The 27,376-nt window shown below is 40.0% G+C and overlaps 1 protein-coding gene across 3 annotated transcripts in view; it reads right to left on the bottom strand.

Annotated features, from left to right (window-relative positions):
- ptpn13 (protein tyrosine phosphatase non-receptor type 13) overlaps positions 1 to 27,376 on the bottom strand; it is a 40,697-nt gene that overhangs the window by 1,745 nt on the left and 11,576 nt on the right. The window contains exons 7-44 of one of the 3 annotated variants that reach the window (XM_041969996.1): positions 25,390 to 26,022; positions 19,796 to 19,888; positions 18,247 to 18,346; positions 16,748 to 16,964; positions 15,956 to 16,030; positions 15,680 to 15,851; positions 15,206 to 15,356; positions 14,976 to 15,114; positions 14,655 to 14,807; positions 14,050 to 14,232; positions 13,766 to 13,928; positions 13,174 to 13,609; positions 12,451 to 12,557; positions 11,836 to 11,889; positions 11,195 to 11,284; positions 10,770 to 10,877; positions 9,484 to 9,615; positions 8,888 to 9,372; positions 8,348 to 8,464; positions 7,140 to 7,233; positions 6,961 to 7,046; positions 6,706 to 6,874; positions 4,108 to 4,322; positions 3,912 to 4,010; positions 3,437 to 3,819; positions 3,157 to 3,316; positions 2,870 to 3,025; positions 2,561 to 2,732; positions 2,234 to 2,444; positions 2,024 to 2,106; positions 1,878 to 1,939; positions 1,564 to 1,719; positions 1,192 to 1,357; positions 977 to 1,066; positions 772 to 878; positions 630 to 685; positions 443 to 540; positions 178 to 326 (exon numbers count right to left, since the gene is read on the bottom strand). In XM_041969996.1, the coding sequence (XP_041825930.1) occupies positions 178 to 326; positions 443 to 540; positions 630 to 685; positions 772 to 878; positions 977 to 1,066; positions 1,192 to 1,357; positions 1,564 to 1,719; positions 1,878 to 1,939; positions 2,024 to 2,106; positions 2,234 to 2,444; positions 2,561 to 2,732; positions 2,870 to 3,025; positions 3,157 to 3,316; positions 3,437 to 3,819; positions 3,912 to 4,010; positions 4,108 to 4,322; positions 6,706 to 6,874; positions 6,961 to 7,046; positions 7,140 to 7,233; positions 8,348 to 8,464; positions 8,888 to 9,372; positions 9,484 to 9,615; positions 10,770 to 10,877; positions 11,195 to 11,284; positions 11,836 to 11,889; positions 12,451 to 12,557; positions 13,174 to 13,609; positions 13,766 to 13,928; positions 14,050 to 14,232; positions 14,655 to 14,807; positions 14,976 to 15,114; positions 15,206 to 15,356; positions 15,680 to 15,851; positions 15,956 to 16,030; positions 16,748 to 16,964; positions 18,247 to 18,346; positions 19,796 to 19,888; positions 25,390 to 26,022 (6,320 nt within the window). Of the gene's footprint in view, positions 1 to 177; positions 327 to 442; positions 541 to 629; positions 686 to 771; positions 879 to 976; positions 1,067 to 1,191; positions 1,358 to 1,563; positions 1,720 to 1,877; positions 1,940 to 2,023; positions 2,107 to 2,233; positions 2,445 to 2,560; positions 2,733 to 2,869; positions 3,026 to 3,156; positions 3,317 to 3,436; positions 3,820 to 3,911; positions 4,011 to 4,107; positions 4,323 to 6,705; positions 6,875 to 6,960; positions 7,047 to 7,139; positions 7,234 to 8,332; positions 8,465 to 8,887; positions 9,373 to 9,483; positions 9,616 to 10,769; positions 10,878 to 11,194; positions 11,285 to 11,835; positions 11,890 to 12,450; positions 12,558 to 13,173; positions 13,610 to 13,765; positions 13,929 to 14,049; positions 14,233 to 14,654; positions 14,808 to 14,975; positions 15,115 to 15,205; positions 15,357 to 15,679; positions 15,852 to 15,955; positions 16,031 to 16,747; positions 16,965 to 18,246; positions 18,347 to 19,795; positions 19,889 to 25,389; positions 26,023 to 27,376 lie in introns of all 3 variants that reach the window. The other 2 variants (XM_041969995.1, XM_041969997.1) reach the window with 2 other exon arrangements.

Raw genomic sequence — 27,376 nt, forward strand, 5'->3', positions numbered from 1 at the left:
GTGTGCACATTTTTGCTTCTACTAACAACATCAAACAAGCAGTTTGAATTAGGGGTTTATGTGTAAATCCTGGCCAAGCAACATCATCTGAATTACACTCCTCACAAATGGCCAATGAGCTAATTAAATCTAATGAATTAAACTTTAATAGTCAGTGCTGGATTCAAAGCGTCTCACTTCAAATTCTTGCAGCGGGATTTTCTGCTCCAGAAGGCCCCTCATCATGCGGACCACAGTGTTGAGCCTCTGTCCTGTGTACTGACTATCAGGGATCACTTTGACAAGGGGTAAAGAGGTCAGCTCTTCCTCTGTGATGATGGGCCCGTCTGTGCAAGATACAGTTTAATTTGAGAAAATTAATGTTCTAAAATCTTTTATTAGTCAACTATGAGAACTTTTTCACAAAAGAACATAAGTTTAGAGACGAGAAAAAGTCTGTTACCATCTTTCGATTTGGAGTTCATGTTTTCAATGGGCAGTTCTTCACTTCCCCATGTGATTTCATCTTCCTCGGGCGGCCCAGCCCCCATCTGCAGATAACTGGTGATTCAGCAGAAGTAGAATTAACGTGATGTTTACAGGATATATCCTTAAATGTGATAAGTGTATATCCTAAAGAAAATTCTTACTTTTCATTCCTTGGATCGTCAACACACTCCTCTTGCCATGCCACTTTCCGGGAATTCTGTATTGATTAAACAATGTTTTCTTATTAAATTAAAAACATTTTAAAGCAACATTTTTATAATGTCTGCTTTGCTTAATTTATACCACAGGAGAGTCTTCAGGTAAAGACCATTCATCACAGTCCGTATCCTCTGAAAGCTCTGCAGTCTGCTCCGTCTCATTTTTCAGCTCCTGTGGACCATCCTCATAGTCTGTCAGACATTGAAATGGAAAGATTACACATTTATCATTTAAGAACTTTAACTTTTTAAATAAAATTGGACAACTTATCCTGTAAGGTTAATAGTACCTATTGGTGGTATGGAAGGGATGCTGCTTGATTTCAGCTCATCATGTGGAGTACACAGCTTACTCTTCACTCCACTGTCCTCACTCACGTCTGAAACATTAACAAGAGCAAAATGCATCAAGATAATAACAGAACAATTTCTACTTGTGATCTAATTTCAATCAATGAAAACAACTAGATGATGTTAAAAAGCACATTGAAGCCAGTCTTTATACCTGTGTTGCCATTGCACTTGTCAGAATTGATGGGAAGATAGGCCAGGTAGGTGTTTGAGTTCTGGTCAGGTGGTCTTGATACAATAAGACGTACCAGGTCTCTGGCTTTACGAATGGTGGTGACAGCTTTAGTGTGGGACACTCCTGTCATTAATTCTTCATTCACCTACAAGATGAAGACAGATGTTCTTCAGACTCTCAGGGAAGGTGTGTATTGTCTTAAATGTGCAGAAACTTAGTTTAAGTGCATAAAAGCCTCAAAGGACTCACATAAACGAGTGACATTACAAAAGTTAATACAATAACATAGAAGACAAAAGTTTGAGTAAGAAATGTTTATAAATTTTCAACAACAAATTTTATTAAACTCACTTTCAGCAGCCGGTCTCCGACTTGCAGCTTGCCCGAGGACTCTGCTACTCCTCCTGGTGTGATGGATTTAACAAAGATCCCTCGCTCCCCTCCAATCACAGAGAAACCCAGACCCCCAGACTGAGGCTTCTCCAGATCCAGCTTTATAATATCTTCCTGCATTTACAGCAAACAAATGTGAGATTAACAGTAAACCACTACAACTCACTGTAAAGAGCTATGAACACCACCTCAATTTATTAAAAAGTGTTTTTTTTTAAAAGTGCGCCAAAAGATGACAGAACGGTAAAGTTCAGATGTATTTCTTAACCCACCTCTAAAGGACAAAGTGCAGCAAGACTCTCTGTGTCTTTGGAATCTTCCTCTTGAAGGAACCCTTGAACAGAAAACAAAGTTGTGATTATATGACAGATAAAGAATAAAAAATATATATTAAAATGTCTTTAAGGACAGCACAAACCATTCATGCTGGATGGCATCTTGGAGCTAATGTTGTTTAGAAAAGAGACACTTTTCTGTTCAGGAGAAACAGGTTTTCCATCCCTGTGAAAACATTAATGAAGAGTGAAAAAATGTGTTTTAATTGATTGTATATAAGTTGTACTTTTTTAATGAAAACCAACAAGCCAGATTTTACCCAGAATAAATGTCATTCATTGGTTCCCATTACCTTGTTGCCTTGAGCGTGAGGTCACCGAGGGAAAATTCCAACAGTCTGGAGCTCTCGCTCAGGGTCAGGTCCTGGGTTGGAGCACCGTTGATGTAGTGGATCAGATCAAGAGGCTTCAGGCTTCCTTCTTTTGAGGCCAGTGAACCAGGTTTGATGTCTTTTACAAATAAGACCCTGTATATACTGTCGCTACCACCATCTAAGACCAACCCTGAGGACACAACAAAGAGTAAAAGAAAGAAGGAATAAATTTAGATTTGACAATGAACTGGACAAAAACTCAAAAATGATTTTTTGTTAGCTTGTAAATGAAGAGCAGCTTCCTACCTAGTGGCTCCTGTTTGCTCTTGAAGCAAATGTCAGGCAGCAGATGGGCCTCTATGGGGGGTTTGGGGGCCTCAAGAACCCTCCCGACTACCAAGTCAACCACCCGAGGTGCAGCACGCACAAGATTAACCACCTCAGTGTGGCCCATTTCACTCACATCTGTGTTGTTCACCTGTTGATAAAAATAGGAGTTACAGGTTAAATAGGGCAGTTTAATAGTTTGGGAATCTTACAGATCCAAACTGTTTTCATGTGTAAAACAAACAAACAAAACAAAATTAAAAAAAAAGATGGGGGATGAATTGGTACCGTGATCATTCGATCCCCAGGTCTGAGCCTTCCATCTCCTTTGGCTGGATCCTGGACGATGTCATGGATGTAACACCCATGATCATTGCCTTTTGTGAGGGTGAATCCAAGGCTGCCTTTTTCTGACTTCACCAAAGAGATCTTTAGCTCTACTTCCTAACAAAAATAAATAAACAACAAAAAGAATTTTTGCAGAAAAGAGCTTTAAAATTTAAATCCACATTTAAATGGTATACCTTTGTCTGGCTATTTTCAGATTATATATTTTATTAATTTCTAATCCTTACTGGGACAAATTCCTCCATGTCTTGTCCGTTGCCAGGCATGCCGAAGTTTAAGGGTAGGGGCATTGGTGGAGGCAGCGGGTCTGGGCTTGGAGCAGCTGCAGAGGACAGCACAGGCAGAGAGGCTGGCTCTACATCAGCTGCCTCAGGTGATGAAAAACACCTATTAAAATGTTCACAAAGACAGAAATTAAATGCCATATATTGCATAAAAATACCAAAGAAATAATGATAATGTTAACTGCTTTGGTTAATCTATTATTTTACTTATGAGATTAGGTACCTGTTGCTGAGGTCTAACCTTGTCATTGACAGGTTTGGGGAATAGAAAGCTGAGTGGAAGGTGTTATCCAGCTGACCACTGCTGTCATAGCCTCCCAGTCCCAGGTTGCTGCCGGGGGTTTGATAAACACTCCGCTCCCAGGTCTGCTTGCTGTGATCCAGAGCGCTTGGACTGAAAGCCTCTTCCACTTCCTCATCCCCATCGGTGCTGTCGCTGTAGCTGTTGTGTCGGCCGGGGGTTTTTAGCTGCAGTCTCTCCAGAGCCTCTTCCACAAGGTTCTGTTTCTTGCTCTTTGTTGTACCAGAAGGAGAAGCGGTCCTGCCCAAACTGAGGCTGGGCTCTGCAGGGGTTACTGGCGCCTTTCTAGGTGAAGGTATGGGGGTCTGAGAAGGATTATGTTCAAATTTAAGTTTTTGAAAATTTCTTAAAAATGATGCTATTATGAAGAAAATCAAGTTTTGATTTAATGTTTCACCAAGGCTGAAGTGTCCATCTCAGGAAGAATGCCATGTCCAGGTCTACAGAGGAGCAACGTCACCTCCTGTCCTGTTCCTCGCAAAGCAGATATGACCTCCTATGTGTTCGCAATGGTGAGAAAGAAACAGAAAAGAAACTTAATAACTTGATTTGTAATTCAATTTTTCGGGGACAAAGGAAAGAAAATTACGTACATGTTGTGAAAGTCCTTTGAGAGGGGTTTGATTAACCCGCAAGATGACATCACCCATATTGATTTGACCACTCTCTGCTGCTGGCTGGCCGGGAAATAGCTTTTTAACCCTCACCATGCTGGAGCTGTGGGGCTCATCGGGAACATGTTCTTCTCGACTAAAACTGAAGCCCAGCCCTGACGTGTTCTTCAGGAGACACACCTTAAACACATTATCTGTTGGGAGAAAGACATGCATATGCAGAAATGTTCTGTTTGGTGTATTAATGTGGGTCTGTCTAGAAAAACAAGCCCAGTGTTAAACAAGCAAGCTGCGTACTCTGCCTCAAGCCCCCTAAATCCTGCATGGAATGCAGTTGGAAACCAAAATAAAACCTACAACATCACAACGCAGTGGCCATGAAGAGCTTGCTGGTGAAAAAAACCCTGCATCATACATAAGAACAAAAACATTAAAATCCTAATGATTTTGAAGTGTGCAACAAGCTTAGCTTCAATAATTTATAATCAAATTAAATGTGAAAACATTCCAAATGTCCCCATCAAAATGAAGCTTTTAATCCTGACCTCCAATTTACTGGTTTATTGAACATTTATGAGAATGGAATGGAAAACCTGAACTCTAATAAATGTGGAAATATGGAAACTAAATATTCTGAGTGCCAATGCAAACTTCCTAACTCGGCAGAATGGTACACAAGTGACTATCAGAGTGACTCCCTTATTTTCTGTTAAGAGATGATTTCTATGAACAGACACTAAAAGGATGAACACAGGGAATAAGAACAGTACAACTACTATAACTGATCCAACCGCGGTTTGAAATTACTTTCTCTTTTTTTTTTTTTTTTTTTTTTTTTTTTTTTTTAACCTGTCTTGTCCAGCATCGTTGCAAACAGAATGATTGTCTGGCTGCTGTCTGGTGCTGGGCAATTTTACTCTATCAAGCAGGGATTTATACTACATGTATAAAGTCCCTCTTGATGACATGAAAAACTTTATTAAATCAGACTCTTAATGCTGGACTCGACCGGAGGGGACAGAGAGAGAGAGAGATAGAAAAGAAAGTAGAGAGAAGAGGGAGGGGAGAGAGAGGGACAGAAAGGGTGTGGGGAGTGCGGGTGGGGACTTAAAACATTATACAGAAAACCATGTAATCCATACTACTTGCAACATATATAGCTAAGATCATCCTGGCCAGTAGGTCATTACACAACTAGTTGATAATAGTAACAATAATAATAATCACAATAATAGTAATAATAATAATAGTAGTAGTAATAATAATAAGAGTAAGAGTAATAATAATAATAAGAACAGAAGTAATAAAAAAAAAATAAAAAAAAATATGTATTCAAGAACACGCGCAGAGAAACCTGTGTGGATATGCTGGAGAACTCGGCCACACGGCGACGCAAAGACTGTGTGGAGACGTTCAGGGAGGAGTGACCATGCAGAGTGATCATGCAGATGCCACCTCACTTGAACAGAGGCCAGAGTCAGGCCAGCGGTCCCGAGACCCAGGCCACCAGCCCCCCCGTAGGCTACAGATCCCGACCGGTCCACAGAGACGACCACTTGCCCGCCCAGGAAGGCAGCAGCAGGAGACCCCAGCAGGAGCCGCCCCGCGGACACAGGGCACCGGCCCCGGCAGGCCGAGGCCAGCAGTCCCCGACCCCCCCGGGCACCGGCCGCCCGGGACAGACGGGGCAGAGGGCCCGGGCCCAGGAGCGCAGGGACACCCCCCACCCCCACAGGCCAAGGGCCAGCACGCCACCCGGGGGGACCCGGCCCGCCCAGACGGCCACCGCCAGAGGCCAGCCCCACACCCCAGCGCCCAGCCGCACACCCCGAGAACCAGTCCTGCCCCCCCCCCCCCCCCCCCCCCCCCCCCAGACCAACACACACAAACACACACACTCTCCTTCCACTCCTCCATTCATCCTCCCACACATACACCATCCAACCCTCACATACTCTGTCCTCCCACACACACACACCATCCTTCCACCATTGAAATTACTTTCTCAATGAAATACAAAGACGTCAGTAACGTACAAATACATATAAGTAAAAGAAGTATCTTTCTGAGTAACTAAACCATGCAAACAAAATGTTTGTGTGTAATGAAACATTGCTAAAATAATTCCAAGGAAATAGTAATTACTAGTAGATGCTGCTTATCAATGAGAAGTTACACAAAACAAATGCCCAGTTCTTGGAAAGCACAACACATCCTTACCACCCACTCGGCTCTAAATAAGCACCGATGTGCAGCTAACGTGTAGTGCACACAAGCTCATTCTTGTTTTTCCCCCCTTAAATGAGATTACCACCTAAAGTTACTTTGTTCAAAGTGGGAACAAAGAGTCTCAGTGTTAACAGTGCTGAAAAACTGCTGACCAGAATCATCAGTGTTTCCCTTCATAACCATTGATGTGGACGTTTATAAGGGATAAGATGACCTTGTATAGGAAATAAGGCATACAGAGCTGAAAGTGGATGCAGGTGGCATACATGATTGTGTTGGGGTGCGTTAAAATATGTTATCTAAACTTGTGAGGGAGAAATTTAATCCCACTGGCTGTTGTTGCCTCACCTTGCGTGACAAAGCTATAATCTGGTTTTTCTTTGGCCTCGTGCAGCTGCTCTTTGCCCGTTGTCTGGCTACGGTCACTGGCAGCACATCGTGTAGTGCCCTGAGGTGTGAGGGGAACACGAGTGCCATCTGCAGGTGGATGACCCTTCTCCAGCAACAAGTGCACTGTCTGCACACAAATAACATGATTTATATTGTGTCGAAGGCCACCTAGTTAAACAGCTCGTCTGCATTGTGTAACTGTCAACCCCTCACCTGCCCCGTGTTCCTGAGGGCCTCAACTGCCTGCTGATGAGTGGCTCCATCTAGACTCTTCCCATTAACAGCCAGCACACGATCACCTGACCAGAGGAGAGCCACAGAATTTACTAATTGGATCTCAGTTTAAGTTGAGTAGTTTCTTTTATTTTTAGCATTACTGCTAATTTGTTCACCTTTCTGAATCCTTCCATCAAGGTCAGCAGCACCTTTGGGTAGAATGGCTTTGACGTAGACCCCTCCATGTCGTACAGTTGTGTTAACTCCTCCCTAAAAAAATACATAAATAAATAAATAACACAATTTTTACTCTTAACCAAAAGCGAAACTGGTTAACAGTTTTTCTGGGAGCTGATGGAAGATGTGGAGGGTTTTTCCATTTCAGGTATAATAGCTAAATGATAAATGCTTTGTTTTTAACTTTGCCTCATAAATATAATTTCTCTACTTACACCAAAATCGTAACGAAAAGCAGCTGAACTTCACAAGTATTCATAAGTCACAACTAAAAACTAAGTTCATGTTTGAACATTTGTGGATCTTCCCATCACAGCCAACACTAGATGCACAATAACTAGCATATTAATTCCCAAAGATGATCATTAGGCTTTAAATAAGTTTTGTTTTCTTTTTTTAAAAAAATACATAGCTTTAGACTCAATAAACTACGACTGCTTCTTTTTATTTTTTTTTTGCCCTGTCAACCAAATTGTTAAGTTTAATATACGTTTTTGTTGGTTATTCCAATTATTCCTAATTCAACAAACAAAGCATTTATCACTCAATATTTTAGTTTTGAATGTAAAAATGATGTTACTGACAAAATGACTTGTGAGTTAAATCTAAAAAAACAACAATAATTATGTAACACTGTCATTTAAATGATGACAGTCTCAGTTGTAAATGTGATTTAATAAATTAATTATACTTTCATTTTCTATACCATTATTACAGTTACACAATATTTGATGATTATTCCACCCAAATATATTGGACAGGTAAGAAATATGGTCAGCTGATCAGTCGTTGATTATTACTTTTTCCTGAGAAGTAAATTATACCACGGCAATCAATGTTCAAAGACCCAGATAGAAGAATTAGATTAGTGGCACTCAAGTAAATCACTCAACAGCAGCCAACATGTAATGAAGGAAGCCAGAAGAAAACCCACAAACCAGCCCTTTCTAGACTTGGTCATTACTGTGAAGAAGCTCAAGATGCTGCATGACTTTATTATCTTTTAAAATCTTGGGAAAATACATCACAAAACACACTGTTAAGAACATAAATCAAACAACATATAAACACAATGGAAACACAGTAATGAGATGAGCGGGACAGGGGGCAAAAACAAAGAGAGGGTGAAAACCTTGCCGAACAGTACCGTGACACTTATCCCCAGGCTGCTGTCTTTTTTGGACAGCTCAATGTCAAATAAATCTCCTGGATGGAGACTATTGACTACTGGGGCATTACCATTTACATTTTCCATGATGTTTTCCTGCAAACAGAGAACAGGGTATTAAAGTGAATAATCAAAAGCAGCAACATGCAGAAAGAAAAAGCTTTTAAAAGAGTGAGAAAGTTGAATTTGGTGATGCAAAGAGGAAAATTTGATATCTGTCATATCATGCAATGTACAGGTACAAACTGCCTTGTATTGACATTGTAAATGCAATGACAGGCGAAGAATTAATAACAAGCAGTTACTTGTGCCAAGCATCTGACAGGTGATGCAACATGCTTGTCCACAGAAGTATCATTCATGTGCTGCTCCATTAAGCTGATTTACATTTGCTCCACAACAAAACATGTTTTTGTATTTTAGTTCACAGATCTCTGGAGTAGGCAACTAATATGTCAGACATTGTTTAAATATTCTGGATTTATTTACAGAAATAATTCATAACCACAAAGTCCGCACCTTTTTGGCCTTCAGTTTTTCCTGACCACTGGAAGAAGTCTCTTCATCCATGTCTGAATCTCCCCAATCAGAATTCTCAGAAACTTTGGGAACTTCTGCAACTTTAGCTTTTCTGGTTTTAGGTGGCAGAGCTGGTGGTCGAGGATCCAAACCCGCATTTGGTTCTGGTCCATGATGTTGGGCAACGGCTGGAGCTGCGGCAGCAGCTGTAGCTCTTTCCAAGCACTGCTGAACTCCATTAGGAGGGGGCTGGCTGATTTTAGAAGAACTGCTTATTCTAGAGTCGTGAGAGCTGAGGCTGGTGTGCTGGTGGATTGGGGAGGAGGCAGATGATGGTGTGTCAGCACTGTGCAGAGGAGGACTGGGGCTTCCTGTTCCTGGATGCTCCTCTGAGGAAGTATCACAGTCTAATTCTGGTCTCCGGGCAGACTTAAGTGACTTGAATGAAGATTTGGGCTGATAGGGAACATATTCTGAAGGAGATTCTGTCAAAATGAGGAAAAAGAAAAGTGAAATTTATCTACAAATGAATGCATGAATGAATTCCATCCAAAAGACACAGCTACAGAAATACTCATCTAAATGTCTACAATTACCTTTGTAAAGCCTCTCTTTAGGCTGTGACACCACCAGAGTAACATCATCAGGAGCATTCTGAAGGATTTCAACCGTTGTGGTGTGAGAACGTCCCTCCAAGTTTATATCATTTACAGAGATCAGCCGGTCACCTGAAGCAACATTACCACCATTACTCACATAAGAAATGCCCCACCCCCAAAAAAATTCTTTAATGACAGTCATATTTCATAATATTTAACGAGATGTATCATATTTCATTCACAGGCCAGAAGGTTGTTTACAACACCAAACGCGCTGTGGACCGTGTTGCTACAGAGTGTTTTGCAGTTAGGAAAGTGTAAATAACGGTCTGATCCAGAAGTGAAATAACATAAATATCTATAATGTAGAACTTTCTCAAACTGCAATAATTTTCTTTTTAAGTTTGAGTTGTTTCAGATGGTTAAAAAAAAGTAATGGATACACAATACATAAGTATTGCTGTGAATCAAACACAAAAAGCATAACCTTGCATTGGTGCATGCATTATTTAAGAAAAATCTGATAGAGCTGCTTTGCCGCATGGTGTTGAGGCGTCAAATTGTTTTTTAATCAAGAAGCGCCAACGCCTCTTATTTGCATTCATACCAAAAGGAGAAGCACTTGTATTTTCTACATTATTTTAACAAAACAATCACTGTGATTTCACATATTTTGCATTTATACTTCCTAATAAATTCTGCATTTGACATGCTGCATTAGTCATAGTCCCTTTTTTAAAAAATTATCATTCAGTTAGCAGTTTATTATCAGCAGGTCGTGTAAACGGGAGCATTTATCTCTCATTTGGTGTCCACATGTCATAGTGAATCGACTTAGTTAAGTCTCTTAAGGATGTCAAACTCTGGTCCTCGAGGGCTGGTGTCCTGCACATTTTGGATGTTTCCCCACTCTAGCACATCTAATTCAAATCAAATGGTTAAACAGCTTATTGTCAAGATCTGCAGAATGACACCCTCATTAGGCAGGTGTGTGCAGGGAAACAACTAAAACATGCAGGACTGTGGTCCTCAAAGACCACAGTTCCCTGCGGATGTCATCTTTTCATCACTAAAACAAATCAATAAATAAAAAATATACTCTTTTGATGGCCCTGTTCAGAGTAGCTTTTAGCTTTAGCTCATCAATAAAGAAAATTGTCTAAATTAAAAGGGCTTGCATTACAGCCTAAACCACAGACTACTCAGGAGTACTTCATACAACCCCCCCCCCCCCCCCCCCAAAACAACAAAACAGGGCACAGAAGAACAAAATAATGGCCCACCAGGTTTGAGACAGCCATTAACATCAGCAGGACCCCCTGGAGTGACAGAACTAATGATAGTACCGAGGTCTGTTCGGCCAGAGTTCTCCCCTCCGACAACCTGAAACCCTAGAACACACATATTGAAAAATAGTAATAAACATTTTAACCCAATTATTCAAGCACTTGCAAGCAAATTTGAAACTAACATTAAAATTAAGAGCTAATTAACATTTTGCTAAAATTTTAGCTGAAGGGGTTGTATATACTTTCACTTCATACAAAATCTCTTTCCTGGGGTGGGGGTTTACTTGTGCTCGCAACTGCAGACACGACCACACAAAATCTACATATACAACTTTTCCTGGTCTCTTACAGCTGAGAAATTGCAGCAGGACTTTGTGAAACTGAGTTTTTAACTTAATGAAACAAATATGAAGACTTACCCAGGCCATATTTCACATCCTTCTTCAGCTTTACAGTTGTGATTTCTCTCTCAGGAGATGGCAACTCATTGAGCTTTTTCTTCAGTGAATCTGCCCAATCACAAACACACAACATGTCTTATATCTACTGGAATATATCATAAATATACAACATTTCTTTTGACTTATGCATGTCTTGTAATTTTGAGGGATTAACAGCAGACTGCTCTGAAAGCATAAATATGTTGGTACTGTAACTACTAATAAGCCCAGGCAGGCACAGTTATGCAGAGGGCCTCCCACTTAAACACTGTTAACAAATGTTGACTAAACTGGGATCAAAGGGAAGGAGTTCAGTGCCAAGCATGAAGCTATTAAAATTGTGGGACTGTGGACAAACATATTGTTCACGGGCCAGCAGCACAAAGAATGAATTCTTCATTATGTAATTTAAATTTAGAGCACAAGACTTTCATTTTTGTTTTGTTTTTTTTTTATATCTGAACTTTACAAACATATTGAGAAAATGGTTCAACAGGAGGGGAATAAAAATGTAGAAAAAAACAGTAATGGTACAATGCAGATTAACATTTCACTGATTATACTATGGTGCACAAAAAAAAGGACAAAGTGTTTCAAAGCAACTGTAGAAATAAACATACCATTAACAGAGGCTGGGGTTGAAGGTGGTCCAGATGAACTGCACATACTTACACCTGCGAACAGAACACACCACTAAGACTGGTTCTTGACAAAATCTCAACTTTTATTCACTTATTTTTGGGAGGTCAGTGCAGAGTCTGTAGAGTAGTCTATGTAGAAGACCTGCAATTTTGTGAGGATTTTAACCTTTGTGACTGTTTAGTTTTATAAATGTATAAGGGAGCTCTTTACTGGAATTACTGCAAGACAGAAAAGAGTGAAGACATTCCAAGAGAGAGACTTGTGGACCAGCTGAGTCTATACACAGATGGACAGAGCTACAGTATTAAATTAACATTAACAGTTCAGCATTATTAGAAAGCCAGATATAATTACAGGAGCAGTAACATCGCATCAGAGGAGCAAATCAAAGCATGTTAAAGCTATAGCATAAGCTACAATGTGGTATAAGAGTATAAGAGAGGGGAGCATGTGATCAAAAAATATAAAACCATTAATTCAATATTTCTACCAGAATTTGAGTTATGCTGATAATCCTGAGCACAAACTTTATTTCATGCTGGGACTGTACACCTTCATACTATCCTTTATCCTAGACAGGGCAGCATCCTTACCAAGAACATATGCTTGGCCAGTATCTTCTAAGGAGGAAGAGTCTGATTCTTTTTTAGATTTGCTGAGGCGCCAGGCTGGACTGCTGTGGGACACTGCGAGAAGTGGTCTGAGAAGGTGAGAACAGGAGATTAGCCTGACAAGTCAACACTGAGGGAAAAAAAAACAATGCAAAAAGAAGGGAAAAAAAAGCATGTTCTGTCACAATAAATATCCTCTTTGACTTCAGAAATTTTAAGGCATACGGCTAACGAGAGGAAGCATGTAGTACAAAAACAGGTTTCCTTATTAAAACATGAACAGTAGTAAGCAGTCTCACAAAAACAAGCAGACATGAAGGCGCATGTGCACCCACTCAAGAAGACCCCCAGAGGATCAATTAGAGAATGGACATGATGTTCTGTGTGTTTCCATAGTGTAAGCAGAGGTTCAGTTGCAGTAATAAGCCGCTCACTGAGTAACCTAATATGGCAGACTCTGACACTGAAGACTTTACAGAGGACCAACACATAAACACACGACCCCATATCCTTAATTTAACTTGAAATAAAATGTTGAAGGACTATTCAAAGAATACAAATACATGAAAAAAAAACCTTTGTTATAAGCATTATAACAATTTTATGTATTAGTGCTTCCACATGAAGCACTAATACATTCATAATGTATTATTTTATTTATAAAATGTGGCATTTGCTTTTCGCATTTCTCTTTTTTCTACTTACTTGTCTTGTTGGTGTGAAAGTGAGCCTGTGTCTGAGCTGGCACGCTGATGTTGCTGGAAGTGAGAAGCTGCTTGGTTGGATTGTGGTTGGGTCAGTCTGCTGTGCGACTGGCCTCGGTACAACTCTGCCATTTGGCGCTCTGGAGGCTCTGCTATCAGAGCGAGGTTGTGGTGCGAGCGACTCATTATTCGTGGATTGGAAATGACAGAGGGGGCTACTGGATTGAAACCTGGAAAGTGGAGATCATCTTGGACTAATATCGAGCCTGACGGTGCCTTGTTGAGGGCCACTTCTGAGTATGAGATCCTTTTCAGGTGCTCTGGGTTGGAGCGCGTTGACAAGCTGGGGGTTAGACTGTCGGAGCTCACTGACCTCGCTGCTGCATCCCCACTCCGAGGATCAATGGAATACTGAAAACTGCTCAAAGGGGAATTCTCTAATGAGCAGGAATGTATAAGAAAGAAAATGAATGTTTAATATTAGCATGATTTTTATTTATACAGCATAAGTATGATGACAATTCTGTCCATCTGAGACGGGATGACATTATGCAAACTCTGCTCAGAGATGTGGCCGCTCACTTCTCACGTACCTAGGTCCTGGAGCTCCTGGTTGTTTTGGCGGGCTTTCATCTGCAGGTGGAACTTGTGCTGATCAGAGCACAACTGCAGCAGGTACTGACATGTCTTGTTGCTGTCTGTCTGAAAAAGGTGCTTAATTCCGTCTGATGTGTTCTGAAGGCAAATCTTCTTTTTCTTAGGATGATAAAACATAAACCATAATTGAAACTGGGGATCACTGCAGGTAATCTATAGTAAAAGATACATATTTACAATGCATTGCTTTATCTGTAATAATAAAGAGACAGGTGCATACTGTAAACGAAATCTTTTTGGTCTCCCTCCAAGGGAACCTCAGCACTGGGGTACGATTTCCATTAAGGACCTCAAAAATGAGCACCCCCTTGGAGTAAACACCCAGCATGATCCCTGTCTGAGATCTCTTCTCTGGGAGCACGCGATGGAAATGGACTCCATATTCTGTAAGTCTCTGGCTCACCTTTAAGACAAAGAACATGAAGTGGTCTTGAATGTTAAACTTGCAGCACTGAGAGAAAGATGTCCCCCCAAAAAAAGCTTTTTTAAGCTTATAAAAAATAAGACTTTGTTTCTTGTAAATTTCAGTTATTCTATATGAAAACAATTTTTTAAGCTATCGTGCCTAAAATATGACATTTTTTGGTCAGTAAAATGAAGCACTCTGACATTTTCTGGCAGTCTGTAAGCTTAGCTCTATAAGGAATTTAACAAGACAAGATAAGATGTTTTGTCAGGACCTTGCTACTTTTTTTGTAGTGCTCTCAAAAATATATTTAATGCACTAGGTGCTGCTACACAAATACAAACACAAAATGCAGCAACAACTCCAAATATTTTTGTTGATTAGACGTGAATTTTTACATTTTTTTTATTCCAGCTAACCTTCAGAAACTCAAACTCGGCCTCAGAGTCTGACGCTCCATAGTAGTTGTTGTGAAGTTTTGGCAGTTCTTCCCTAATGGTCGCCTGATCCACCTTATCCAAGACAGACACTGGCAGGTAGTGCTCCAGTCTGAAATAGGTCTTCCCATGGAGCTGCAGCACAAGGATTAACAGCATTATTTTTTAAACATACCTAATAAATAACATAATCAATTCGTTAAAAGGCTCAATTAAGTAATATTTTTTTCTTTTTTGCATACACTTACACTTGAACTTACATTATATGTCTACTTTTTTAATAAAATATCTATAAAAAAATACCTCAGGCTGGTAGTCACCGAATTCAGCCTGCAGTGCCAGCGAAGCCAACAACAGAGCATTTTCTGTGTTGCAGCGCATCCTTTCCTCCAAGATATCCTTCCTCAGCTGCAGGTAGTACTGATGTTTGGTCATAGCATGCCTGTTATTTCCATAAAAAATATTTTACATGTCATTTACCAAGACATGGTTTCTTTAACAGGTTCTGCTTATTACTAAAACTGTAAACTTACTGTATGAGGTTGACATCATCAAGGAAGAATTTGATGCGCAAGAAAAGATTAAACGGCACATCAGATCTTCGTTTTTTAGGATCCTCCTTCCATCCATCTGGCGCTACTTTGGTGAGTTTGGCATCAGCATCAATGAAGAAAAACTCATTTTCTGTGTGATTATTAAAAGTGAAAGGAATAAGGATGAAGATAAACCACTGAGTTAAGTCAGACTGACACTCTGCAGGTTTTGCCTCTTCAATGGGACCTCAGATAAAGAAAAATAAATCTAAATAAAATTTCTTTTGAAGGGGGTGTAATGTCTCTATTAGGCATTTTTGCATAAGCTAGTGAAAATTTCAGAAAGCCTCTTTATTTGAAAAAGATGGTTTAAGGGTCAAATTATATCTTTCAGTGGACTAAGAAGGGATAACTAGTGGACAATATGGTGACTACTTAACACATACAAAACAATAAAAGAACCACAAACATTACCTCTGAGGTATGCAAGGCCGAAGAGATGGTGCTCGACAAGGCCGATGTGGGCAACCACCATATCAAGAACATCTTTACACACTGCCTTGATGTCACAGTTCAGCTCCAGCTTTTGGCCATTCAGCAGCACCACTCCCACCTTCCTCTGCAGTTCTTCCACCTTACCACGTTTCTTGTGTTAAGGGAGGAAAAAGAACAGCACAAGGGGCTTACAAATGGATATATATAACATCCAAGACACACTAACTTCAAGGCAGCATATATTTTTATCCTTACCATTATTGAGGAAGGCACGGATAAGGCAATGCAAGGCTCACTGGCCATCTTCACAAACTCAGGTCCATGAAAGTTCTGACATTAGTGGATACAGAAAAGCTAATTGTCAAAGAAAGAACACTTATTTTGCAAATGTGTAATGGCTAATGGCTTTTTATTTTTTTTCAACTGGTATCCCCGGCATCCTAAATAACATCAATTTAACAAACCACAAAACACACTGGAGCAAAAATGCCTCATTCTTCCAGATATGATTAATCTTTAGAAATATAATAACCTAAAGTATTTCAGCTTTACGGCCAACATCGGCCAATATGTTCTTATGTTTACCACTTGTGTTCACACTTTAACACAATTTATGGTAGTGGGTGGGGTATGGTCTTATTTAACCAAAAATCCCAGACCACACATATTTTTAAGCACCATAGAGAAGCTGAAATGGCTTATGTACTGAAGTCAGCATTTTGCTCTTACACAACATTAAATGAGCACTTAATCAACAAGTCTGTTACCAATGTGCCCATGCAAGTTAAAACTTGCACATGCATCATCACATATTGCATATAAATAAGTCTCAAGCTTCTTGCATGTAAGGAGTTGCTACTGTAGTGAAATGATGCCTTTTAATGGCTTTCTGAAGTCGGCTGTGTCATGTGTGTTGATATTGTCTAAGGAGGTAAAAGTAAAACAAGACAGAAACGACTCCAATACTCCTGAAAACTGTCTTTCTGGTAGATTACAGCACCATCTCATTTGTACATGCTTGAGTGTTGAGTCACTTAGTGCACAGACCTTGTTTATGCGGAGTGATACAGAGGTGGTGTAGAGTGGGTCTTGGAAGTCAAGCACTGAAGCGTGAGGTGGGACAAGCAGCTCGCCTGTGGGGTAAAGGTTGGCCCTGGACAGTCTATTGGCCAGGTGTGCCTGTAGCCGCTGCACTTCTTGTTCCTGCCTCTGGAGGAGTGACTCCGCTTCCAGCAGGCCTTCATCAGCTGTCCCCTCATTTTGCCTACAAGATAACAGCTGTTAGCTGCAGAAGCCTGTTGTTTAATGTGTGATGCCTTGTAAATGCTTGTGTGTCAGCACTTTGTTAACTCTCCACTCTGGGGATTGAGCTCTGTGCAGTGGGACAGTTTGAAAACATTGTTTTTTTTCTGGTAGCAAGCATAGAAACAGCAAGCAGTTCAGGTCTGTAATGCCAGAGATTAGAGAGACTGAGAATGCTGAATGTGGATGTCACATTAGATGACCTCACTAGTTAAGCACGGGGCTGGCCCTGCTGTGCAACACCAGCAGTGTGTGTGGCCCAGAGGACCAAACAGGACAATTTCCTTTGCAGTGTTCCTGCTTAGTCAAGGATTTGTAATGAAGACATCAACTCTTAAATGGAAATGATTTGCAAACAGATACAAACTTATTATTCAAGGCAAAGATGCTCCAATCTATGTTGGCAGGTATTTGTACAAAATCCAACTCAACCATCACACAGATCATTACATCACTTTTTAACATCCTACAATTCAACCAAGAGCAAACAGCTGGTACAGCCATTATGGCCTCAATCTGTTAGCTGAGTTGGTGCAGAGGGACTACACAATACCACACGTCAGATACATTTAACATAAAAAAGGTTTGATTTAAAATGACCAAAGTGACCCAACAAAAACTAGCTGGCTTCCAAAATCTTTAGCCTCGGTCTATTTCTCAAGAAAATTGCTAAGTTTAGGTTCATAGCGACTTACAACAAGAAAGATCTGTGTTCCTTCCATGGAAGGGACAGAATCATACGGCATATACTAATACTGTCTTTTCACTGCACGTAAGGGTTCAGCTCAGTTTCACATGGTATGTAATCGAGGTAAGAAGCCTGCTGACCTGATACTAAAGTTTGGATGTAAAGCCTAAATCACTGACTGGCAAGGGAAAATGTTTAGCTGTATTTATATCATCAATCCATCAGCAGTGCTGGGCACACATTATCCCCAAGTCTTGTGATCAGAAAAAATAAATCTGTGTGCAAGAGCAAAATTACAGACATTTAGAAAAACGAACTTGTCTAAATAAACTAAACGAGGACAAATTTACCCATCATTGTATTAATTCTTCAATGATCTCAGGTAAGTTTTGCAGCACAGAATTTTATTTAATCCGAAAAGATGCAAAAGACATTATTCTTCTACCTTTACAGTCCACTCAAATAAATTTTTTTTTCTTCACACAGTGAAGCAGCAGCATGAGGGTGAATTGGGAGAGAAATTGCAACACTGATATACTGGTACAGAAATGTTTACCTTTGTCTGTGTGTGTTGTGACTTGTCAGTGACAGAGCATCGTGTTCAGACGTGAGCGGCCCCTGGGAGCCGTATCTTGTCACCTCACCAGGTTTCTTAGCTGCAAGAGACGTCGGAATATTAGTTGCACAAATCAGTGCAAAGGACTATATTTTGTTTTTATAACTACACAATGAAACACACCCCCCTCCAGACCTACAAGGTGCTGTGAAGAAACCTGTGTGAACTTGTTGAAGCAGAATTATAGCTGCAGTGAACTGAAGTCACGCAAAGCAAGCACCACAAATTAAATTTCTGCTGCTCTGAAAGTGTGCATGAAGGGGTGGAATTGCATTACAGCAACTCAATAAGACAGAAGGTGCTAAAAAAACTGCAACCCCTTTTCATGTCTCAGAAGTTATAACTTACTTAATTTTTTAGTTGAAAGAAATCTAAACAGGCTTTGATTTTCCAACCCTAAATAAACGTTGGCAACTACTAAATTAAACAGACAATTTTCTCACTAGTGTCTCAACTATTCCCAGCTACTTTGGTTCAGTATCAAACTTTGGTGCAACAACTTAAGAAAAAAAAAAAAGGAGAGGGCGTTGAGGATAAGAGAATGGGTATGATATGGAAAGAGGGTCTTATCTGAAACAACAGTGGTTTAACTATTAAGCAACTGGATGTCAGGGTGTTTGGTCATTTTGACTCTTTACCTGCTAAAGGGCTGACCACTTTCAGTAAATTTGTCTCAGTTAATCACAGGACTGAAACTCATGATGCACACTTTACAACTGTCCTGAGCAGCCCTACAATGCAGCAGTCCTGACGTAATTTGCAGCACGCAGCATGTAAATGACAGCGGCTGGTTTTGAAGTTACCTGATAACATCGTGCGATGCTTGAAATCAAGTTAAAGCAGTTTACCTAACAATGTCAAGCCTGTGATGAGCAGGGCAGCCCACAGAAAGCCGTCAGTGGAGGAAACTAGTGTTATCGTTCTTCAGTCATGTTTTCCATATGAATGTATTCACTCACCCTTCCAGTTATAACGTAGTTATGGATTAAATAAGTAAAATAAAAAGCACTAGTGCTCTCTACTGCTTCTAACTCTCTATGGGCAATAATGAGAGGAAAAAATGTACTTAAAACATAATGGAAGGGCAGGAGCTGCTGTTGGGGGAAACACTGCTCATGAGTCCATCAAACAAGTCAGACAAAGGTGACTCAGCCCCTCATCGCTGCATGCGTGCATAGCATGAAGCTGGCACTGTGGAATCAGCTAAATGATGACACCACTATTAGTAAGAGTGGCAAGTATTGTAAAGCCAGTTTAATATGTCTAAGCAGCCATGAGGCACGCCTGTTTCACCTCTGATTACCTCCCCTGCTGGCTCAAAGGCGTATTTGCAGAGGATCAGCTTCAGCCCCCTTTCCCCTATGTAATGTCACACTTAACTTAATGTACAAAAAAGATGCATCAGTCCCAAACACATTACACTAGCAGATGATATTGTTTATGTCTCAGTGTAAAACATAAGAAACTGCTCATCACAGGCATGTTTTACCTATCCTGTAGTCTGGATCAGAGGAGGTCACTGAGGGGCTTTCACTGGATGAGCTGTAATCACTGTGATATCTTTTGTGGGTGTGAACAGGGTCTGGAAGCAGAGAAAAAAAAATATATCATATGATACACAAACTATGCAGTAAAACAAGAAAAACAATGCTGTCATGCATTTTCAACAATAAAATTAAAGGTAAAATGGACTTTGTGAGAAATGTTAAGTTGAAACTGTTTTTTGAAATGTCACAACACACACACCCTTACAGAAAGTTGCATAATGGATGATCATATGTTGTCAAAATATGAACCGATGAGCTGTTGTTTTCTTTTACAGAAATTTCTCTCAAACATACGAGGACTGAACACCAGGTCAACAGAATGGGACGCACAATGTATGTATTAGTCATGCTGTTGTCAAACACTAATAAAATGTGCAGTTAACTACACAGGAAAACAGATTCACCACAAGTTTGCAGGCACGACTCCTGTCAGGTTAGAGAGGTCTTTGTTAAAGGTATTATCTCTTGTGTTGTTCGACTAGTAGAACCACAGCAAGTACAGACTAGTTCAACCCAATGTTCATATAAATATAGCTTTATATATGATCAACTAAAGTTCAGTGGGAACAATCATAACAAGAAAAAAATTTACTTTGTTAGTCAACCTTAACATGCGTGTCATGTGTTCTTCTGAAAAGTAAATAATACTTGAAAGTCCTGCTCGTCAGCATCAGCCACATAGCTTGAATGCTCAGGAATTTCAGCTCAGTTTCACACAACTGACTTCTCTTCTCCTTGTAATGACATCTGTCTTTAGTAAACATCTAGAACAAAAAGAATTACAACACAGCAGCAACTATAATGTTACTGTGAGGCAGAACGACTGGTCAGACTGTCACCCAAAATAGTTTTCCATCTTCCACTGGTTGGTGAGTCATGAGTTTCTTTTTGCACAATGTCATCTCTGTTAAAAAAAAGGTACAGAGAGGAGTAATCCCTCTTGTGCACTTTACAGCAATGTACCCATGCAGTTACAAAAGACTTGCACATTGCACAAAACCCCATACAGAGACATACGTGTAGAGTTGTAGAAACCTAACGGGTGAAGTGAAGAATACAATACAGACGATATAATATTGTGCAGCCAATTTGTCTCCCAAGGAGAGCACATTATTGCAAAAATCTTTTTAGAGTTATTCAACAAATCGCACTCAGAAGCATCCTTCCACAGATGAAGCCAGGTAATTTTGATGGAGGTGGTAGAAGCAGAAAACCTTGGGAGTTTACGTCAGCAGACCCTGGCCAAGAGAGAAGGTTCAGCCTGAGTGTGGACAAACTGATGGGCTGCTTTTCAGTCGCTGGGAACTACATTCACTCTGTGGTAAAATTAGGCTAATTTACATGACTTTGGACTGTGACATAAGCAAGAGTACCTGAGAATATCCATTCAGACAGTCCCTGCTTTACAGGTGCTGCCCCACACAAAATGCAAAACTATGGAAAAGCTGTTATTAATATTGCTTATACACCTGAAGTACCCTGAATTATTAAACAAAATTCACATAGATAATATGAAGATAAGAATAAGATAAGAGTAGTTAGAAGGCAGTTGTTTGAAGTGATTTAAATATACACCCACTGGACAAGGCTTTTATTAAAAAAAAACTGAAAATTTATTAAATCTTTCCTCCAACGGTTTTCATAAATCACAAAAATGATGTTATGGTTTCACAAAACCCCCTCCTCTTCCCTTTGAGTAGCACTCCCCTGTGCTGGGTGTCCACACTGGACCAGCTTCAGCCCAAAGCCACATGACCTGCTGCCAAGAGCCGGAAAAGTCCAATAATGTTAGGAATTCCCTTCATCCCCTACACATGACTCCAATTACAGCTTCTTGGTCTGTGAGTAAAGTTTACACTCATTGAAGACTGAAGCACCTTGGCACAAAAAAAGGAGAGTGGGTGGGGTTTTTCTATGCATTTGAGGAGACATAGGGTGCCAGGAAGATACATGCCCATGCACACACAGGCATGCACATGACATGAAGATTTTTCAAATACACATACAGAGAAGCTAGAAAAGCTGTGTGAAACTCTGTGGAACCTGAGACCACTGACCACTGCTGTGCCATCACTTTCCTGCAGAAAAGAACAGAAAAAAGTAGAAAAAAGAAAGAAAAGGAAGTCTCTGCCAAGTAACACATCCTTTAGGCCATGCAAACAGTTTATGCAAGACTCTATTTATACTATAGTTAAATAGGACTAGGATGAGAATTAAATACATCATGGCTCAGGTGTTATAGTTACCCTAAGCTAGATTTGATGGCACTGGACAATTACTTGCATGGCAAGAATTGATCCTTTTATTCCTTTACACATAAACTTAGTTGACTTTGAAGTAAAAAGACACGAATATACTCTAGCAGCAAAAGCATATTAAAAGAAATTAAGACATTATGACTCCAATTCCACATCAGCAACAACTTAATAAATCTAAATCTCCTCCACCCTGACAATCTAAGGTGGTCATGGGCTGGTTTAATCAAAATTCTGTGAGCACCAAGTATTAAAAAAGAAAAAAAGAAAGCCAGTGTAGCTTAAAATAAAAACTGAGATTTATAGGTGTTGAGACATGGAAGGGATAAAGTAGTTTAAGCCAGTTTACATTTGTAAACTCTTTTCTATTTACATTCTGTGTTTGGAGTATATATAAACCGCATTCCCGTGTTCATAAACCTCATTTGGATTAGTTTTATAAATGCTAGTAAAAATTTAAAATGCAAAATCATATCATAAAAATCTGTTTGTAAAAGTAATTACAAAAGCAAGTAGGTGATATTACTGCATGGTGTTGCAGTGAAAACGAGACACTGTAAACTGTCTCCATGCACTCTGGTGCTTTACACAGACTTAGAATACACAAGATGGCGGTTTAAACAAAATACAGCTAAAGTTGGAATGTTTACAGTGACATAATGACATAGCTCTGAGGGAAATCTCTGGCATGGAAAATCAAACTGGTTCTTTAGTAAAACCAGCTTAGGACTGGCACTAGAACCAGCCCTAGAAGCAGAAGCAGCATTAAGTTTTCCAAAACGGATTTTCTAAGAAATACACAGTTCAGGCGTCATGACCAGCTGCCTGGTTACGCTTCCATGTCTGTGCATTAATGCTGCTTTTTCAGCACTTTTGTATATCTACCCAGCAATGTGCATTTTTTCTTAATAGTTTATTTGCTTTTCCAGATCTTGTATCAAATTCCACATTTCTTGACAACAATCTGTACATTGCATGAGATCATATTTACCACAATTATATTATCATCACTGGTTAATGGGCATATACTAGCTTCATTTTCATATCTTCAGCGAATTGTTTAGAGGAACTTACGGTTGTTTAGTGAAAATATCTAATGTCAATTCTCCACCTGCTATAGGAAATTCATGCCCAACAAGTTTTACACATTTTTGGGATTTTACAAGCAGAACACGGCTCAATAACCATACCTTTAATTGCCAAAGTTGTAAATGATCTCAGCTCAGGACATACAACGTAACAGCATTAAGAGAGAAAAAAAGAAGCTTAGCTTAGTACCCATTTCTCCATATTGTTTTGTACAACATAACATACAGAGACTGATCGGTGGGACAAGGAAAGAAACCACCAAAGTTTATTTTCTTCTTCTTTCACTTTGTTGCATATAGGCTCATTTCTTAGTACAATTTTGTAAAATCAAAAAACTTCCCCAAAAAAACAAAACAACAACAAAAAACAAACAAACAAACAAACAGTTAATAAAATGTAAAGGAGAAGGAAAGAAAAACTGGCCTCACTGTGGATAAAAAGCCACAGTCGAGGAAAAGAATGCTTGGTTGGTGCCTTGGTCAGCATTAAAAATAGCTGCCAGAAAAGCAATGAGGCTGCAGCAGCTGAAGAGCAGGGAGTCTGGAAGAACAGCAAGAGGAGGAACAGGAAGAAAAGGTAGAAGCCAGTGGTTTATTATTTGAAGCCAGCCAACCCTTACACTGCTCCACCATCTCCAGGTGGCTTAGAGACCTATGTAGCCACATGTGAGTGTTGTATAAAACTAGCTTCTCTATGAAGAGTTCACTAAGAACGCAATAAGCTCATGAGGGAAACATAAAGCTCTTGGGGCTGACTACAGAGGAATTAAACAATTGTGTGTGTTGTGTGTGCTCTGTCTAATCATGTGATTGTACAAATATTTTTTTCTCTCCCCAGTCAGTAACACTTGAGTTTGTAGTGCAACTTTAAACAGGAAAAGTTTAAAATATATATAAAAAAATCAATAAAGAAAAATAATTACTTTTTTGCATCTTAAAACTTATAATGAAGTTGAAAAACATCTTTGATGGAGAAAAGATGGACCAATCTTTAGTTTTTAACAAATGTGTGTTAAATTGAAAATGAAATGATAGATGGCAGACATTTGTATACTTCTCCTTCAGCAACGCACAAAATCATTTAACAGTTCAGAAATCTGTTGTTATTGTGCCTCATCTGAGATGTTTCATCCCTTTAGACAACTCTACATCATCATCATTCATCAATAGCTGATATAAACACATGGCAAGCAATTAATGTGTAAATTCTTTGTTAAGCACTACAATATAGACTTACATTCACAGAAACAATCTAAAGTTCCAGTTGTAGAAGTTCATTTATCTACATGTGTGCACATACATGCACATATATGTAAAGGAAACCAGAAAGTGACTGACGTGTACTCAGTTAGCAGCACGTTAGAATTAAGCTGGCCTGTAATTAGAATCAGCCATTTGGCAACCTTTGTACTAGTGACTCATTCATTCTGTCCAAACACTGCAGCCCAGCCACCACCAATGATACTTTCAGCCAGTACCCAGCTCTCAACCCACACAGCAGTTACTCTCAAGACACACAATCAATACTGAATCCCAGTGCCTGGCTGGTCAAATGATATCACTGTTCACATCCTAACCTCTCAAAAACAGGCTAGCTGATGCTGTACGAGCTTTAATTTTCTGATAATATTATTGTATTGCCCAGTTTGATTTATTCTAAAGGAGAGTACTGACACAGCTTGGTCCTTGAAATGTTTTTACCACTGAGAGTTTTTTTTTTTAGTTTTGAATAGTTGACCCCTTTATATCTTAATATGTTGAGACTCAAACACTGCATGTTTAGACATGACACTGACAACCACAGAGTACAAAATAATGACCCACGACAAAGCCACGTGTCACCACAATCCCATTGTCTTGCAATAATAACGACAGGTCATTTGTTACTTGTGACGTGTTGCTATGAGGGAGTACAAAAAGAGGGAGGGGGTAAAAGATGGCCGTCTTAATGAAGAAGTGTGATGTGCAGATTTTCACTGAACTAGACAGAGTTGCATTACTGTTTGCTGGTTGAATGGTTTGTGTGTGTTGTGGCATGAATAGGTAGACTAAGCCAAGAAACAGGTCTGATATACATTTCTCAAGGTATTTTCCCAACATAAACACAGATTATGGTTTCATTCACAAAAGTTTTAATTGAACCTTCAAGATTCATTTTCATGAATATTAAGAGTAAAAACAACTTTTACTCACCATCTACTGCTTGTCGTAGTGCCTCGAGTTTCCTCTGTCTTTCCCTGATCCTGTCGTAAGCACCAGTGAAAGCTGGGTCAACAGACAGGGTTGAGAAATGGTAAGGCTTTCTATTCTTCAGCCCACCAAACTCAGAGTAGCGAGAATCCTTCTCCCTGGATGCCAGCAAAGGTGATTTGCGCCTGCCTACAGAGTGTGTACTTAAAGCAGTGCTACCTCTGCGAGCGTCCTCCAAAGCCCCAAAACGAAGAGCCTCTGGGTCAATGTAAGCTAAATCCACAGAGGAAGCCCATGTCTTTCTGGCCTGACTCGGTCCCAGTTCCCCACTGTAGAAGGGTAAAGACCTACGGTCCAGTTCCACAGGTCGACCCTTTTGCTGGGGATGGAGAGGGTGCAGATGGGGATAAGACAGCTGGTGTTGGAGTGAGGGTGGTTTGGGGTAGAGTTCTGTTGGGGACTCAGAGTTTGTGTGATAACCGGGCAGGGAGTACTGTGGGACTGCACCCTCATCCCCCTTCAACAAGTCCTGGATTGGCAGCGAGCCCATGGAACGACTGAGGCCCCGGTTCAGAGATGTTTGTTCTTGAGTCCTGGCTCTGTAACGCTCCAGAACCCTGGGGGCGGCACTCCTCCCTGAGAACAGGAAACTTCATTAAGCAGAGACACAGACTTTCAAAGCTCAAAGTGTTAACTCAGAAAACATATTTTCATCTTGAACACTGGTCAAGTAAATCTAAATTTAATTTCCAAAATCTGGTCAGTCTATCAATGTGTCTTTCCCTAAAACGTAATGATGGATTATGTTTTCTTACTGCCATTTCAGACATGTCACATAAAAATTCTGTCACTGTTTCAAAGACTCTTGTCTTAAAAAGAAAGATTTTTTAAAAAGTGGAAGAGCTGCAATATGAGAGAAGAACAAGACATACGGTCCTGTAAAACTGCAGCAAATGTTGGTTTAATCGAGAAAGCACATGCTAGTGGGAAACACATCAAAGATAGTCAAGACTATATTCCAGGAGCTCAGGGAAATTTAAAAGAACTAGACTGAGTTGAAACTGAAAAACAACACATTTTCTTCCAGAAGGATGTCTTATTTTTCAGCCATTCTTCCACACGCTATATAAGTAGGCTGGAGTCTATCCAAGCTAACACTGGCTGAGAGGTGGGGCACACCCATAGCAGGCTGCCAGTCAATCACAATGCTGACATGTTTGTATTGTAAGGATGCCTGTTGTTACCTCAAGCTGTTCAGCTTATACCACTGTGGTGTTTCTATCTTACAGATTTCAGAATTTAAGAATAAGCGATGTTCAGGATCCATTCAGAAAAAATACAGACAAGATCAGTGCAGTCATTACAACTTTAAACCACTAGGATAAAGGAGGCAGGGAGCTGCTCCTTGAGAAGAAAGATGCTTAAGAACTGAGCAATACTCTTTGCATGTACTTTCCCTAGGGCCTGCTGGTGCTCAACCAGGGAAACAAAGCACCAATACAAACAGCAAACCAGCAGCTTCACTGGTGACTCAAAAATATGCATCTGTAATCAATGCCATGTCATGCTTACATAATCGAGACGACAGCCGTGGGGCTGTGCTTAGCTCTCCTTTCCATGGCCTGGAGAGATGCTGTGGTTCTTTCAGAAACCACTGGGAAGATTTGGTCATATTTTCCTGCATTTAATCTGTATCTGAGGCCGTAGTGTGTTGTTTCTTGTTCTTTTTTTCCCCTTTCCCCAAAACTCAGAAAAAGAGGATGGAAGTGATGAATGGCTTAACAGCCAATGAAAGCACTTACATCCGATTATTTCTACATAAACTTAACACAAACACAGACTTTTAGTGTATGTGGAGTATATCCAACCACACACACTATTAAGTACTTAAAGCCTAAGTCTGTCATTATATTAAAAAAGGAAAACAGTACAGCTAAATATTATGATATCCTAACTAATATGCTGTTGGTCCTTCATGTAGTGCCAAGAC

Source organism: Melanotaenia boesemani, chromosome 19 (genome assembly GCF_017639745.1).
Source record: "Melanotaenia boesemani isolate fMelBoe1 chromosome 19, fMelBoe1.pri, whole genome shotgun sequence".
In the NCBI taxonomy this organism is placed as follows: Eukaryota; Metazoa; Chordata; class Actinopteri; order Atheriniformes; family Melanotaeniidae; genus Melanotaenia; species Melanotaenia boesemani.